The sequence below is a fragment of the Erpetoichthys calabaricus genome, chromosome 2 (genome assembly GCF_900747795.2).
Source record: "Erpetoichthys calabaricus chromosome 2, fErpCal1.3, whole genome shotgun sequence".
Taxonomy (NCBI): Eukaryota; Metazoa; Chordata; class Cladistia; order Polypteriformes; family Polypteridae; genus Erpetoichthys; species Erpetoichthys calabaricus.
In genome coordinates this window covers 2,833,306-2,851,225 of record NC_041395.2, presented here as the reverse complement: position 1 = coordinate 2,851,225, position 17,920 = coordinate 2,833,306, and the positions used below count along the sequence as shown (strand labels likewise).

General features: G+C 43.0%; 1 protein-coding gene across 2 annotated transcripts in view; it reads left to right on the top strand.

Moving 5' to 3' along the window:
- The first annotated feature begins 2,934 nt into the window (after positions 1–2,934).
- The window catches only part of LOC127526733 (trace amine-associated receptor 13c-like), a 430,516-nt gene continuing 415,530 nt past the window's right edge, over positions 2,935–17,920 (top strand). For both annotated transcript variants that reach the window (XM_051923233.1, XM_051923234.1), the window contains exon 1: positions 2,935–3,998. In XM_051923233.1, the coding sequence (XP_051779193.1) occupies positions 3,004–3,996 (993 nt within the window). In that variant the 5' untranslated portion in view covers positions 2,935–3,003 and the 3' untranslated portion in view covers positions 3,997–3,998. The remainder of the gene's footprint in view (positions 3,999–17,920) is intronic.

Genomic DNA, 17,920 nt, shown 5'->3' with positions numbered 1-17,920 from the left:
GAAGGGCGTGATTGGGAGGAATGGCCCCCCCGATCTGAACCCGAGTGGTGTTTTGTTATTGGACTTCTGTGCTCATCACGGATTGTCCATAACGAACACCATGTTCAAGCATAGGGGTGTTCATATGTGCACCAGGACACCCTAGGCCTCAGTTCGATGATCGACTTTGTGGTCATGTCGTCGGACTTGCAGTCACATGTCTTGGACACTCGGGTGAAGAGAGGGGTGGAGCTGTCAACTGATCACCACCTGGTGGTGAGTTGGCTCCGATGGTGGGGGAGGATGCCAGTCAGGCCTGGTAGGCCCAAACGTGTTGAGAGGGTCTGCTGGGAACGTCTGGCAGAGCCCCCTGTCAGAAGTAGCTTCAACTCCCACCTCCGGCAGAACTTCAACCATGTCCCGAGGGAGGTGGGGGACATTGAGTCCGAATGGGCCATGTTCCGTGCCTCTATTGTTGAGGCGGCAATCCCCGAACCCGTTGGTGGACACCAGCGGTGAGGGATGCCGTCAAGCTGAAGAAGGAGTCCTACCAGTCCCTTTTGTCCTGTGGGACTCTGGAGGCAGCTGATAGGTACCGGCAGGCCAAGCGGAATGCAGCGTCGGTGGTTGCTGAGGCAAAAACTCGGGCATGGGAGGAGTTTCGGGAGGCCATGGAGAACGACTTTCGGATGGCTTCGAGGAGATTCTGGTCCACCGTCTGGCGTCTCAGGAGGGGGAAGCAGTGCAGTGTCAACACTGTATATGGTGGTGATGGTGCGCTGCTGACCTCGACTCGGGAAATTGTGGGTCGGTGGGGAGAGTACTCCGAAGACCTCCTCAATCCCAATAACATGCCTTCCAATGAGGAAGCAGAGCCTGGGGACTCAGAGGTGGGCTCCCCCATCTCTGGGACTGAGGTCACCGAGGTGGTCAAAAAACTCCTTGGTGGCAGGGCCCCGGGGGTGGATGAGATACGCCCGGAGTTCCTCAAGGCTCTGGATGTTGTAGGGCTGTCATGGTTGACACGTCTCTACAACATCGCATGGACATCAGGGACAGTGCCTCTGGATTGGCAGACTGGGGTGGTGGTCCCCCTCTTTAAGAAAGGGGACTGGAGGGTGTGTTCCAACTACAGAGGGATCACAATCCTCAGCCTCCCTGGAAAAGTCTATTCGGGGGTTCTGGAGAGGAGGGTCCGTCGGATAGTCGAACCTCGGGGAATCCTGTGGGGGGTGCTCTGGGAGTATGGGGGTACTGGACCCCCTGATAAGGGCTGTTCGGTCCCTGTACAACCGGTGTCAGAGCTTGGTCCGCATTTCCGGCAGTAAGTCGAACCCGTTTCCAGTGAGAGTTGGACTCCGCCAGGGCTGCCCTTTATCACCGATTCTGTTCATAACTTTTATGGACAGAATTTCTAGGCGCAGCCAGGGTGTTGAGGGGGTCCGGTTTGGTGGACTCAGGATTGGGTCACTGCTTTTTGCAGATGATGTTGTCCTGTTTGCTTCATCAGGCCGTGATCTTCAGCTCTCTGGATCGGTTTGCAGCTGAGTCTGAAGCGGCTGGGATGGCAATCATCCATCCATCCATTTTCCAACCCGCTGAATCCGAACACAGGGTCACGGGGGTCTGCTGGAGCCAATCCCAGCCAATACAGGGCACAAGGCAGGGAACCAAACCCGGCAGGGAACCACTCCACCCTTTACCGGCTGAGGACCATGGTCTCAGATTTGCAGGTGCTGGGATGGCAATCAGCACCTCCATATCTGAGACCATGGTCCTCAGCCGGAAAAGGGTGGAGTGCCCTCTCAGGGTTGGGAGCGAGATCCTGCCTCAAGTGGAGGAGTTGAAGTATCTCGGGGTCTTGTTCACGAGTGAGGGAAGAATGGAGCGTGAGATCGACAGCCGGATCGGTGCGGCGTCCGCAGTGATGACGGCTCTGCATCGGTCTGTCGTGGTGAAAAAGGAGCTGAGCCGTAAGGCAAAGCTCTCAATTTACCAGTCGATCTATGTTCCTACCCTCACCTATGGTCATGAGCTATGGGTAGTGACCGAAAGAACGAGATCGCGAATACAAGCGGCTGAAATGAGTTTCCTCTGCAGGGTGTCTGGGCTTTCCCTTAAAGATAGGGTGAGAAGCTCAGTCATCCAGGAGGGGCTCAGAGTAGAGCCGCTGCTCCTCCGCATTGAGAGGAGTCAGATGAGGTGGCTTGGGCATCAGATCAGGATACCTCCTGGACACCTCCCTGGTGAGGTGTTCTGGGCACGTCCAACTGGGATGAGGCCCCGGGGAAGACCCAGGACACGCTGGAGGGACTATGTCTCTCGGCTGGCCTGGGAACGCCTCGGAATTCTCCCGGAAGAGCTAGAAGAAGTGGCCGGGGAGAGGGAAGTCTGGACATCTCTGCTCAAGCTGCTGCCCCCGCGACCCGACCTCGGATAAGCGGAAGAGGATGGATGGATGATTTTATTCAACTATGTGTGTGTGTGTGTGTGTCTGTTTGGGTCACTCATGAGCACAGGGTGGTCCAGCACACTCCACGCAGGTTCAGCTCACAGGTGTCAGAGGGGCTCTGAGCCACACAGGACAGGATGGAGTGTCGGACCACCACTGGGCACAACCTCAGCTCGTGTGAACCTGCTGATTTAATGCGCTGCCTGCTGTTATGTTGTAAAAATGTTAGAGTGCCTGTGGAAAGAAGGCAGAGGGAGAACAAGCAACCCACAGATGGCCAGCAGCTGGACCAGAGTTCAGATCCAAGTGTGAGGAGCTGTGAGGAGAGGCCACTGCGGCCCCAGCATACACAAGAAGTCATCTGTGATTTGATGAACTCATTAGTGAATAAGAACTGAAATCAACAAATAAACATCCTGAGAGAATTTGTGAAACAATGCAGAGAGACGCCTCATGTGAATTACGTCAGCAGAGAGAATATGGCAGTCCCAGAGCCTGAGTGTGTAAACATCTCACTGTTCATCTGCAGGCAGGACGGCTCTGCTCACGATGGCATCACACAAGTGGCAAACATGGACTTGAGTCACATGAAATTGGGTCTTTGCTTTCCTCACAGTAATGCATCTTGTCCTAAACTGATCTATGAAACTGAAATTTATGTACTTTTTTACATTTTCTCATGTCTTTTGCTTTTATCGACAGTCTGTGGAAATCTCTTTGTCATCATTTCGATTTTTCACTTTGTTAAGCTGCACACGCCGACTAACTTTCTGATCCTGTCACTTGCTGTGGCCGATCTCTTAGTGGGTTTCTTTGTGATGCCAGTCACTTTGATTCTCCTGATTCAAACTTGCTGGTACTTTGGAGTTATTTATTGTTATTTCTGTCAGTTCTTTGTAAATTTTCTTAGTGTAGTTGTGTTATATAATGTGGTTTTAATATCCATTGATCGCTACATTGCTGTCTGCCATCCTTTCTTTTACAGCTCAAAAATAACTTTGACTGTTGCAAAGATCAGCATTGCTGTAGTGTGGCTGTTTGCACTTTTACTCACAGGGATATTTGTATATTTTAGTCATTTTGTAACAGACATATGCGAACAAACTTGTATACTGTTTACTTCAAATGGTATGGCCATTTTTTTCTTACTCATAACTTTTTTTATTCCTTATTTCCTAATGATTGGTTTTTATATCAGAATATTTGTAGTTGCCAGAAGCCATTCAAGAGCCATCAACTGTATGACAGAAAAGAGTCAAACTGTGGAGCTGAGTGACAGAAAAATATCAAAACCGTCTGAAAGGAAAGCCGCAAAAACATTAGGAATAGTCGTGGGGGTGTTTATGATCTGCTGGCTGCCTATTAATATCTTCACTCTGAGTGCTGATTACAGTACTTATGTCACACGTATCCTGCACAATTTCTTTGCATTGGTAAGTGAAGTGAATTTTGGAATTAATCCAATTCTTTATGCTTTTTTTTATTCCTGGTTCCGAAAAGCACTTAAAATAATCCTGACGTTTAAAATATTTAGTCCAGCTTCTTCACTGGTCAATTTGCTATAAACGTACAGACTTGAACAAATATATATTTGCTCTGTTGGTGTTGACTGTGGGCTGTTTATGAATATTTCTTATTTGACAATTTCCTTAAACTTCTCATTATTAGAATCTTTTAATAAACAGTTCAAGATTCCTGGCAACTGATATAAATAATTCATAGTTTCTTGATGACTTTATTTATTTTTATATTCTGAAATGATTATTGTGATTTGCATTACTTTGGGACAGAATCACATATTTAATCATAAATTAAATGTCTTGAGGGGAGCACAGTGGCACAGTGGGTAGCGCTGTTGCCTGGCAGTAAGGAGACCCATCTGGGTTTGATTCCTGGGTCCTCCCTGCGTGGAGTTTGCATGTTCTCCCCGTGTTTTTGTGGGTTTCCTCCCACAGTCCAAAGACATGCAGGTGAGGTGCTTTGCCGATCCTAAATTGTGCTTGGCGTGTGTGTGTGCCCTGTGGTGGGCTGGTGCCCTGCCCGAGGATTTGTTTCCTGCCTTGCGCCCTGTGCTGGCTGGGATTGGTTCCAGCAGACCCCCGTGACCCTGTGTTAGGGTATAGCGGGTTGGACAATGACTGACTAAATGTCTTGAGTTTTCCCCCAGCAATTGCAAATTTAAAGATCTTTTCACATCTGGACTTTCAATTTACGCAGACTTTCAGATTTCATAACTAAAAACTCCGCAGCAAGTGCTGTTCAGCTGTGGTCAGGCCAGTGGTGGTTTGTTTAAGAATCAAATCCTACAAGATAGCATTTCCTTCAATATTGTAGTTTTGTATCATGTTAAATTTTTCATTTTACTTTTGACGCTGATGTTTCCCATTTCTGCATTGAAATCTGCGCTCCTAAATAAGGCTGCAGATAAGAGACGACTGCAGACGGAGCAGTCGGCCTTCACTCCTCACAAAATGACTTCACTGAGGTGACTGTGAGGAACTGACACGGACGACTGAGAAGGTCAAATGAGGTTTGATGTCCACAATTAAACGTAGGATTTGCTACTTTAGACTGACATTTGTTAATATTTGTGAAGTCTCATTAGCCCCAGCTGCACACCTCATACAGAACACAATTCATACTTTAAAGAACAGCATTGTGCTCAATTCTAGAAAAACAGAAACTTAAACTTTAATAACAGAATTACATTTGTATCTGAATAACTTACTGCCTGCCATTTTAATTTGTTAAAAAGTTCTTACTTCCTTTTAAAACCACCTTTAAATGATTTTTAATCACCTTTAAAATCATCAGTTCTCTATCTATTAAGGTTACAGCAGTAAAGTACATTTGTACAAATTTAGCATATAATATACAGGGAGACATTTTATATTTCATTAATGCTGTTCAAGTTGTCTGTTTAGCAGATTTTAAAAAGAATAAAGTGAATTCCTTGTAAAATCACACCTTTGAGGACCATACAACGGCAGAATGTAAGATTCCCTGTCATCACATTATCCATCCAACCATCCATTATCCAACCCGCTGAATCCGAACACAGGGTCACGGGGGTCTGCCGGAGCCAATCCCAGCCAACACAGGGCACAAGGCAGGAACCAATCCCGGGCAGGGTGCCAACCCACCGCACTCATCACATTATCATTTTCAGTAAATAATAAAGCTATTGTGATATTTAACAATCCACACCACACAATAAAACACATCAATAATCCATGAAGACGTGAAGCCAGCGCTGAGAATCCAAAGGCCGCTGAGTGCCTGCCCATTCAATGTGTCCACGCAGAGCCTTCACGCCGGCCTGATAAATGTCTGCAGTTGTCGTGTTCTCCCCGTGGCCTGTGATGGACGAGCACCCAGTGCTTTGGTGGAGGTTTGGGGCTCTGGATTGTCCACTCCATGTCTGCTTCATCCCTTCATGCTGGACCTGAGGAGACAAAATGGTCCTCTGTGGTGATGTGAACAGCAAGCAGCTGAAATGTGTGTGAAATAACAGGATTATTTTTTGTAAAATAAAACAATCATTTCTTCAAAGCATGAGTTTGTTTGTTTCTTTATTTGTTCATGTGAGGTATGAGTGCACCAGTAAATGAGACCCATAAATTGTGTTTTAAGGTATTATGGTCTGCACTGTATCAGATGATTCCTGATGGACTCTCAGTTCCTTTATTTCTGCTCTGCTCAGCTGATGCTTTTCTTGTTCCACTTTAAGAGTTGCCCCCACATTTCAGACCCCCTTATTCAGGAGGTATTATGATGTGGTGGTCCACACTTCTTCCCCTTTTGATTTAGTGTTTTTGTTCCAGTCCTTCGCCGGTCACTGCCAGTGTTGAATCTCCATGTTCTCTCTTTGCGTGTGTGGCTTTTATTCTTCAGGACAGACTTTTATTATCCCAGAGGGAAATTTCCCTGGAGAAGGAATGTGCAAAACATGGGACATTGTTAAATAAAGGACAAGAAAATAATTAAAGAGACCACACATGACAGCCATTGTTGTAATCAGCAGACACACCATAAGACTTGTACAAATCAGAATAACAATTCTTAAACAATAATAACAAAGAGCACATAATAAGAATCCTGCAGCTACTAGAATTCAGAAGGCGCCTGCCCTTCTAGCTCTGAGATAGAAGAGGACTTCAGTCTGGGGGTCTTCACGCTTAAGACCCTAAATCAGCAGATTGATGGCCACAAGTGACACTTTGAAGGCAGAGGATGGCTGCTGTGTGACACAATCATATTGGCCTTCTTTACCACTTGTGTGTGATGGTGGTCAGTGATAGAAGGCTGCTGCAAACTCCCACTTTCAATGCTCATTTTTTGTTTTTTATTTTAAAACTCACAAAGCAACATCCACCCATCCATCATCTTAACCTGCTTATCCAGAGCAGGTCATAGGGTAGCTGAAGCCAATCCCAGCAAGCATTGGGCACAATGCAGGAACAATCCCTGGACAGAGCGTCACTCCACCGTAGGGTGAACACACACACACACACACACACACACACACACACACACACACACACACACACACAGGCCATCATAGGATCACCAGTCCACCTAACCCGCATGTCTTTGGGAGAAAAACAGCGCACCCTAAGGATACCCATGAGGACAGGTGTACACTTTATGCAGGTAAGAACTAGGATGTGACCACCAGCCTCCTTGTTGTGAGACATCAGTGTTGGGTCGCCTGGAGAGACAACATACAAAAGCAAATCAGTCAGTCAGTTTCTAATTCACTTAATCCTGAACAGAGTCACAGGAGCCTGTCCCAGCTAGCAAAGGGCACAAGGTGTGAACAAATCATGGACAAGCACCAGTTGATCACAGGGCACACACACACACACACACACACACACACACTACATTTGCTAATTTAGCACCTAATCTGCCTGTCGTTGGTCCTTTGGAAGACACTGGAGATCATGCAACTTCCACCTAGGGAGGACCAGGACACAAACCCAGGTCTCCTTACCAGAGGGCAGTGACACTACCACTGCGTCACAATGTCACACTATAAAATCAAATAGGACAGCTTGTTCTATTAAATAAGTATAAAAAGTGTCATTATGTTTTTTTTTTTCTTTTTAAAAACAATTCGGTATCCTGCCTTGTGCCAAATTCTGCGCATGACCCTTAACTGGATTAAGCGCATACTGACATCACGGGCAGGGTAGTTTCCAATCTTCTGACCCAAACCACAAATGCTGCATATATTTAGATTTTGTGTTTTTGATTCTGATTGAAAATTATGAATTATTTTCACAATATTGTAATCTGTATTTGCACGTTTTGACAGTGTGTAATAAATGAACACTAATAATATGAACATAATGACTGACTAGACATGAAAAGAAGAAGAAAAGATTGTCCGGAAAATGTTGTACAAACCACCATGAATGTGAGAGTTTATTACTTTTTATAAGGGTGCATATTGTTGAGGCCATTTCAGGGAGAGACCCCACTCCAGGTAGGTTGGGCGTGCAGTGGGTGTCAAAAAATGGGGTAAATACAATACAACACACAGAACAGAACACAAGTGATCCTCTTCACAGATCAAGATGGACAATCTAACACTGCCATCTCAGGAATACAATACAACAATAGAAACAGTATAAGCTACAAACGGAAAAATACAAGAGTAGATGATATCACATATGAGGATTCAGATTTGTTCAGAGTCCTGGAGACCACAGCCATCAAGCTGCCTCCCCCCTACTGGCCATTCCACAGCTGAGTCAGTGCTTGGCCAGCCAATCTGATGAAAGGACCTCTCTACTCAATGACTCCAGAGGTCCTTTATCAGAGATGACTTACCATAGGCAGGAAAACAACTTGGCAGGTGGACACTGATATCAAATGTCACATGCGAGTACTGAAAATAGAAACAGAATAGGTGAGTGTTAGTATCCAATTCTAAATATCATGTTACTTTGGTTTTAGTGCTAATGACTAACAACAGAGATGCAGTCTGTACAGTTAATCAGCAGCTCTAGTCAGGGTGTGCTAAACTGAAGTAGTGAGTCTTCAGCCGGGATTTAAAAGCTGAGACCAAAGGGGCATCTCCTATAGTAGCAGGCAGACCACTCCACAGTTTTGTAACTAAAAGCTCGACCTCCCACTGTTATTTTATTAATCTTTGGAATCATAAGCAGACCAGCATCTTGAGATCTTGATGTGTTTAAGTAATGATAAGTTCTGATAAGTAAGCTGGACCTTGGCCATTTGAGGCTTTAAAGGTTAAAAGGAGGATTTTGAAATCTGCCCTAAACTTAACCAGGCGCCAGTGTAAGGATTTAAGAACTGGAGTTATATGTTCATATTTTCTTGATCTTGTAGTAATTATTGCAGCAGCATTTTGGATTAACTGGAGGCTGTATAAAGAACAATTTGAACATCCACTGAACACCGCATTGCAGTAGATAGATAGATAGATAGATAGATAGATAGATAGATAGATAGATAGATAGATAGATAGATAGATAGATAGATAGATACTTTATTAATCCCAATGGGAAATTCACAATCCTACTAGAAATAAATGCATGAATTAATTTCTCAATTTCCTGCATATTTAGGAAACACCTTAACTTCCCAAAATTTTTAAGCTAAAAACATGTTTTGGACAATGTGTGCTTTAAATGACATGCTAATAAAGACACATAGTTTAACACAAGAATACCTGAAGCCTACAAAAAACTCTCAATCCTGGCCCAACTTAAATTCCTTTGCACCTCTTCACGTCTTTTGTTTGAAAATGTGTTGATCAGCACAAGCAGCAAGCAGCCTGCTCTTGCACTGAATGCCCCCATAACACCGCAGCTCAAGTCTGTTTAACTCGGTGTGAGGTGCCTGGAGTTGTACAGGGTAAATAATATATCGTTATTTGGAACATATGCATATCATGTGTGTTTCATGTCTACAACAATCAATGTAAATGTAGAATGACAGCAAATGTGAGGCAGAAAATGCTGAACACATAACTTAAACAGAAACGTTTTTCATGTTATAGTAGTATTGACAAAATTTTGACATGAAGTGTATAATGGGTGAAGACTGAAGTCCAAACATGAAATAAACACTTTCATAAAAGGTACACGTATAACAGAACAAGTGCACTTTTATTTAAGAATATAACCGAAGAAAAAGAAACCGGGTTAGGGTACAACGCTGACATGAGCGCTTGGCTGGTGCAGCAGTAAGTGCTGCTGACTCGTAATCAAGAGGTTCCAGGTTAATTTCCGGGCTCTTTCTGGATTTATCGTTTTGAATAGTGAGCTACTCTTATCGTTACTATTATAGAATAAAAACATACATTTCATTTCAGTCTGTAACAGCTGGTGTAAATGTAAAGGTTAGCATTTTTTTTTTTATTTCGTTTTTTTCTCTCAGTCACGTTCTCGTTTGCCCTGATCTGACACTGTTAGTTTTCAAATAAAGATGTGCTATAACAGAGGTGAACTCTGATGAGGACAAATGTTCTTCATCGGAAAAAGAGAGCAGAAGCCCTCCCTGCAAGAAACGTCCACTCACACATAAGAACAACGCAGCTGCAACAAGCGTAAAGGCGAAAGATGGCGCTGTTTGGATGCAGGACTCAGTATGCGAGCAATGGTATGAAAATGCATTCAGACTTCTTTTTTGTAGAACCCTCGTCCTCATCTGAGTTCACCTCTGTTATAGCACGTCTTTATGTGAAAACAGCAGTGTCAGATTGGGGCGAGTGTGAACGCAACTGAGAGAATAAAACTGAACCGGCTGTTACAGACTCAAATCAAATGTGTGTTTTTATTGTATACTAGTAACAATAAGAGCAACTCACTACTCAAAACACTTATTTTGGGACACAAATAGGAGTCAGCAGTTCTTACTGCTGTACTACCAAAGATGTCCTGACAACAAACTACACTAACCTGATTTCTTTTTCTTTGTTATAGTCTTGAATAAAAGCGCACTTGTTCTGTTATATTTGTACCTTTTGTGAAAGTGCTTATTTGATATTTGGACTTCACACATTATACACTTCATGTAAAAATGTTGTTGTTAGTACTAAAACATGAAAAAAGTTTGTCTTTTAGGTATGTGTTCAACATTTCTTGCATTTTTTAGCCTTTACAGCTCCTGGTACCTCACTCCCTGATAAACAAGGCTTGAACTGGAAGAGGTTTCTGCTGTTTCTGTGGCGTTGGGAGGATGGGATACCAGACTGCTTGCTGCTTTTGTTTATCAACACATTTACAAGACAAAAGACACTGACAGAGAGGTGCGAACGGATTTAAGGTGGGCCAGGTTTACAAGTTTTTTCATAGGTTTTGGTAATTCTAGTGTTAAGAAATAGCATAAAGGGTTAATAAATGTCGGAAACCAGATAAAGATCAAGTGAACAACAAAATGTACACTGAAATAAAAGAATTGAATAGGAAAAATACTGAGATGGTCAAGTAAATAAAGAATGTACCAGAAGAAAGGTTGCTGTAATATACAAAATGTACTGAAGGATGACTAAGAAATCAGCAGATGTCCTATAAACGAGAATGGACAGTCGTTATATGCACAAAAATTTAAAGGGTGGTGGCACAACTCAAAGGTATAAGAAGAACCAGAATCTATATATATAATTCACTAAGCCAGAAGACAAGTAGCCGACCATGGAAAGCACACCGGAAGGGGCGTGGATTCACTAAACCGCCGACAAGTAAGACACCAACGGCGCACGCAGGAAGGAGCCACGGCCACCAACTCTTAGACCATTGGATACGACGAAAGAATCACAGAGCCACGCCCACCAACTCGGACGCGACGCCTCGAAAAACATGCCGTCATTTCTGTTTGTCTGTGCCACAGTCCACTTGCAGCTCTGAGCCACGTTGACTTTTCATTAGTCAACCTCAGTGGAATCTTAGTTCACACAGAGGCAGCGCCAGAGAGACAGAGGTACACACATACACACAGAGGCAACGCCAGAGAGAGAGACAAGCGCACACACAGGCAGCGCGCGAGAGAGAGCCACGCACACTCACAGAGGCAGCGCCACAGAGAGACAGAGGCACACACAGGCAGCGCAAGAGAGAGCCGCGCAATCCTTTAAAACTGAAGTTAAAACACAATGAAGGAAGCACTCTTTAAAAACCAATAAGCCCTGTGCCTCTTTTTCATTAGCATCTCACCTGCTTCAGGCCCTGCAACAGTCGAGGCGCTCTCTCTGCAGCTGACCTTCTCTGTGCCTGACTCCACTACTGTCAGTCGCCTGATTAAAAATGGCCTTTTGAAGGTGAGCTATGGACCCGCTATACCACAGGAACACATTGCCTTCGAGCCTGCTCTCGCTCACTCTAACGTACCAGCTTTCTCTCTCTCTCCTCACTCGCTCACACACTGCACTGGGGAGAAATGCCCGAAGCACCAGTCTACCCTGAAACCGTTTCAGCCACACTTCCACGCCCCTCGCTACACTGTGAGTGCGATGATTATTTATTTAAAAATGGGCTTTTGAAGGGGAGCTGTGGACCCGCTATACCACAGGATCACCTGTGACATTGCCTTCACATTGTTTTCCTTTTATTTATGATCCTGTTGAGCAGATCAGACACCCAGGCAAACAACACTGAATAATCAATAGCTCCAACCACTTTGCCCGCCCCCTTTCCTCACCTGAGTCGGTTTCGTCTGTGTTCAGCAGTGTTTCCCAAACTCAGTCCTGGTGAACCCCTGTGGCTGCAGGGTTTTGTTCCAACCAGATTCCTAATCATCAATGCCGGTGAAACTCATCCGGGGTAAGTCGGTTTTTCAAACGCAGCCGTGTAGCAGATTAGTCTAGCAGGATGTAATAATCCGAGATGAATGCGCGCCCTAGCGCTGAGTGAAAAGCCAATATATATTGAGTCTACAAAACATGATCACCAAGTCTTTGATATTTTGCAACAAAATGATGAAAGTATGGGCGCATTTTTTTCACACAAGCTGAGTGGATGGGTGTTAGTTAGTTAATTAGCAACTCGAACGATTTAAAGATATAATATACACAAGAGGTAACACTGCAAAAGCGGCCCAAACCAGAAAAGATGGCTGACAAATTAAACGCGTGTGCATTGTACTTACTGAAAGCAGCGTTACGGATTTTGCAAATGTTCATTTTTTTCCCTCTGCTTAAAAAACATTGAAAAAGCGGCGCGGATTGGTTTGCAGCGTGTAAAACAGTTTGTTTATCGCGGATAATTTGCTATCCACACAGGGAGGAACCGGGAAGCGAACCCACAATCTTCCACTGTCTCCTTACTGCAAAGCAGCCGTACTACTACAGCGCCACAAGGCAGTTAAAGAACGCACCGGGCCACATGTTCATTTTTTCCCCTGTGCTTAAAAGACATTAAAAAATTGTTTCTCAACTGTGACTCCCGAACAACTCAGTACACGAAAAGCGGCCAGAATCGCAAACAACAACGAAAACTCTACGTGACTCACAGGTAGTGATGGGCCGCTCAATACTCAGGTTTCGACACTGTGTCCAGCTTTCGAAGCACTGCAGATTTTAATACTTGATCGAATAATGACATCTGTGATTTAAGGATTTCACCTTTTCTTTCTCAAATGTGCTTACCTATATCATGGCAAAGTACAGGGATAAACCTTTATTTTCTGTCTACTCCGTTTTAATTAAGACAGACCAAAGAAAACATTTAAGGCTATTAAATGTGATCTCAAGAAAAGATCAGGGTTAATTATAATACTAATAACAGGAGCGATTATAATGATGCAGTGCAAAAGTAAATACTAATTGAAAGAGCCGGGAATCCATGAGTGAGGTGTCTTATTTTGTTTAACTCTTGCTATAGTATAGTGCATTCTGCCTGTCGGCGTTAGTTATATTTATATTTTTTAGACATCAGACACTAGAAGCTGTTGACGAACCCTTCTCTTCATTGTCAGTCTGTAGCTACGAAAAAATAAAAGCAATATGACTTTTAACAGACGTCATTGAAGTGTATCATAAGTTTCTGTAACGTTAATGAAAATGGCCAGGAGGTGTCACGAGAGAGGCGAGTGTCAAATGCTTCGAAGCTTCAATACGATTTCTGACACAATTGCTTCAAACGTGTTGATGCTTCGCAAGGCTTCACCCCGCCCATCACTACTCACAGGTTACTGAACGAGAAATCAGCAGACTAGCATGACGGATGGGGCGTAATGGGCGTCCTTCCCCTCTCATCCGGATTTTTCAAATGTTAATTTTTTTTCCCTGTGCTTAAAAATCATTAAAAAAGCGGCCTGATTATGGTACGCCGCGGGTTGGCTAGTATAATATAATAGACTTTTATTTTGTATAAATCATTTGGGTGTAAACCAATGAACCAACCAGAGTTATGTATGCATTGATTGACACTGTATGTAAATTCAACAGTTTATAAAATGAACCTCTGTTCTTTGTTTCTCTGACCAGGCTGTAATAGGCCGCTTTTGTAGAATGCTCCCTCCCAAGCATTTTGCTGAAGAGTAATTAAAAGATACAATGAACAGTTATTCTCCTGCCTGATTACTGACTTGTCCTGTTTAGGACGTTTCTCTCTTTAATAAGATCTTAAATTTCCACCACAGTTTTTGGCACCCAACGTTAAGGTGTTCTGTACACCAGAGGGAACTCCCAGCAGAATCTCAAAAGATGCGAAATTGGAACAGACTTGTTCTCATCTGCGGGGACTCCCCTCTGGAGGACACGATCGTGGGACCTGAAGCAGTAGGAGGAGGCCTGTTCATTTGTTTTTTTGGGGTTAAGGCGCTGGATTAGACCTCAAGCCATTAGAATAGAAGTGTTTTCTGACTAGAGTTAGGGTTAGCTTTTGAGAATGAATATGTTTAGGTTCCAATGAAACATTTCCTACTTTAGTATAAATGTGTGTGCCTTTTTCCATTCTGTACTGGCCATACTCCAATGGAAGAAAGATCTTTTAGTAATTTTAAATTAAATTTAAAGTAAAAAAGAAGACATTCTCTAGGATAGCAAGAAAGCTGGTGATGAGCACTGGCTTCCAGTCCAGGTAGTGATCTGTACAAAGATACTGTATGCTGTACAAAAGGGAGGTTAACTAACAAAAAGGGCAGACTGTGCTTTATCTGCAGATCATCGCTCTGGAGAAGCTGCAATAAGCATCTCTGGATGACATCAACGAAAAAGCAAGCATGGACTATAACCTTAACAAGAGGTCCTGGGTAAAAGAAATCAATATTAAGCAAGGCTCATTTTTATATATCAAAATATTTTATTTAAAGCACAGTATGCAATGGTACAATGGACTAACTACCATGAGAGCATTTTTAAATTAAAAGTAAGATTTTAGATTATATCATTATAAGACATATGATACAGTATGAGATGTTGAATTATTTTCCCATCACTCCTTGTTCACAAGTAATTTGAATATTTTAAATGTGAATTAGAATGTTAATGTTTGAATGACTACATAGTTGATAATGGGGTTTAGCTTTATTTTCTATAATTTGACATTCTGGACACTTGTTAAATTCTGAAGCCATAAGTAGAAATGTGTGTGTCAATTTATTTAGTAAAATATTAGGTTAAAGATAAATAGCTGGGATATGAATAGAGAAACTGCTTAGCTTTAAGATTAAAAGTTGAGAAGTAATGATAAATATATTTTAAGATAATAGTAACTTTTGAAAGTAACCTGTTAGCCTTAGATGAAGTGAAATACAAATTTCTTTCCTACATAATGTAAATCCCAAGACTTCACATAATTGAACCATCCATCCATCCATCCATTTTCCAACCCGCCGAATCCGAACACAGGGTCACGGGGGTCTGCTGGAGCCAATCCCAGCCAACACAGGGCACAAGGCAGGAACCAATCCCGGGCAGGGTGCCAACCCACCGCAGGACACACACAAACACACCCACACACCAAGCACACACTAGGGCCAATTTAGAATCGCCAATCCACCTAACCTGCATGTCTTTGGACTGTGGGAGGAAACCCACGCAGACACGGGGAGAACATGCAAACTCCACGCAGGGAGGACCCGGGAAGCGAACCCAGGTCCCCAGGTCTCCCAACTGCGAGGCAGCAGCGCTACCCACTGCGCCACCGTGCCGCCCATAATTGAACCTTATTCTATAATTAGAGCAATACTGGGAAAGGCAATGTGGAGCTTAACTGTTTTAGTTTATTTTTATCTAATTTCCAGAAATAACTAGGAATTTACCAGTCCAGACTGTGGGTTTCTTCTTTGACTTTTGCTTGCTATGATATGTTCTCTGGAGGACTCTGGTATTTTATTACATTCATGATGAAAAGGGGATTGAGAATGCCTGTCTAGGCTCCAGTTCAAGACTGGAAGGTTTCTCCCATTTTTCCCTACAAGGCAGTTTTTCTCGTCGTCCTAGAGAGTCGAGGCAGGGGGGCTGTCAAGAGGCCGGGCCTGTTAAAGCCCATTGTGGCACTTCTTGTATGATTTTGGGCTCTACAAAAATAAATTGCATTGTATTGTATTATGAATTTGTAATAATTAACAGGACTGTGTTCAGACATTTTCACTGACCTCTTGCTCCATATTCCCTCTAAGGGTGGAAAGGTTGACATATTTAATATAGTTTGCAAAGTTATTTTCATAACAGCGAAGAATGTTATGTGCCAAAGTTTGAATATTTTCAGACAAATGAATGCTTTTCCTTTGGTATGTACTGTAGACATATTAAGTGTGACTTTACATTGTGGTGATGTACTTGTTATGATGAATATGCTTTTAATTGAGTGGAGTCCACAACAATGGCCAAACTAGATACAACTGTAGAGGATTTTTTTTAATTGAGGTATCTATTTTGGAACATAATGGATACAATGAATGAAAACTTGTGCATTTATTTTTGGCCATTAAAAACAAATTGACCAAGAAACAAGCAGAGACTTGATAAAATGACCATTTGTTTTACTGCTTGGGTTATTTTTGATAAGGGGTACCCCCAACAAAACAGGCCTAATATCTCATGAGACACTATTTTTGACGTCCATGAGTAAAAAAAATTACAGATGAAATATTGCAATGCTGACTAATATGGAACAAATCTTTACGCTTACAGGTTAAAGCTAATTTTCCTAACATGTTGCTTATGACAGCACTTGAATTTGAACCTGGAGACTGAGCTGTGCTAAAGTTCTGCAGACAACACAAATCATCGAACTCAAAGAAGAAGCAAGCCATACCAGAGAGGGGATTAAGCCGTGGACCAGGCCATAATCTAACTGACTACTGGACAATGTACAGTCCAGTTCAATCCAAAGGATCACGGGATCCTGCTGCTAACATCTCAACTGTGCTGGTAACTATTGACATCAAAAGATCATCGTGGGTCCAGAATCGTAGAAGGCAGCCTGCATGCCATCCAGACCAGAGCCTCATTCATTAGCCCAGGAGTTCCAGATGTTGATTTCCTTTGCAGGCTTCTCTGTTCTTTGCCAGAGCCCACTTTAACTATCCTTGATTTGCCTTATATCCACTTTTTTGCAATTTTATGAGTTTTTGACCAAATACTTGAATTCTTTTTGACCTAGGAGTTGGAACTACAACCTAATCTCTATTTTTCTGCAGCAACGTCTTTCAAGGAAGATTTGAACCGTAGAATTATGGTTGGTATGGGAGGAAAGGCTAAATATTTGCAACACAGCAAGGCAAACAAACTCTTTTTTTCATAAGTTATATGTCCATCCATTCATCCATTATCCAACCCGCTATATCCTAACTACAAGGTCACGGTTGTCTGCTGGAGCCAATCCCAGCCAACACAGGGCATAAGGCAGGAAACAAACCCCGGGCAGGGCACCAGCACACTGCAGGGCGCACACCCACACACCAAGCACACACTAGCAGCAATTTAGAATTGCCAGTGCACCTAACCTGCATGTCTTTGGACTGTGGGAGGAAACCCACGCAGACACGGGGAGAACATGAAAACTCCACACAGGGAGGACCCAGGAAGCGAACCCAGATAGGTCTCCTTACTGCGAGGCCCACTGTGCCACCGTGCCACCTAAGCTATATGTATTTATGAAATATTTGTAACTATTTCATAATTTTATATTATTAATGGAAATACTCCACATAGATGTTTCTAGTAAGTCTATTGATTTTTAGGAAGTCACTGCGCACTGGAGAGATTCCGAAGGACTGGAAAATGGCAAACCTCATCCCATTATATAAAAAGGGGGACTGGGAAGATCCAAGCAACTATAGGCCAGTAAGCTTAACAGGCATCACGATTATTAACAACAACAACAACATTTATTTATATAGCACATTTTCATACAAAAAGTAGCTCAAAGTGCTTTACATAATGAAGAAAAGAAGAATAAAAGACAAATAAGAAATTAAAATAAGACAACATTAGTTAACATAGAAAGGAGTAAGGTCCGATGGCCAGGGTGGACAGAAAAAACAAAAAAAAACTCCAGAAGGCTGGAG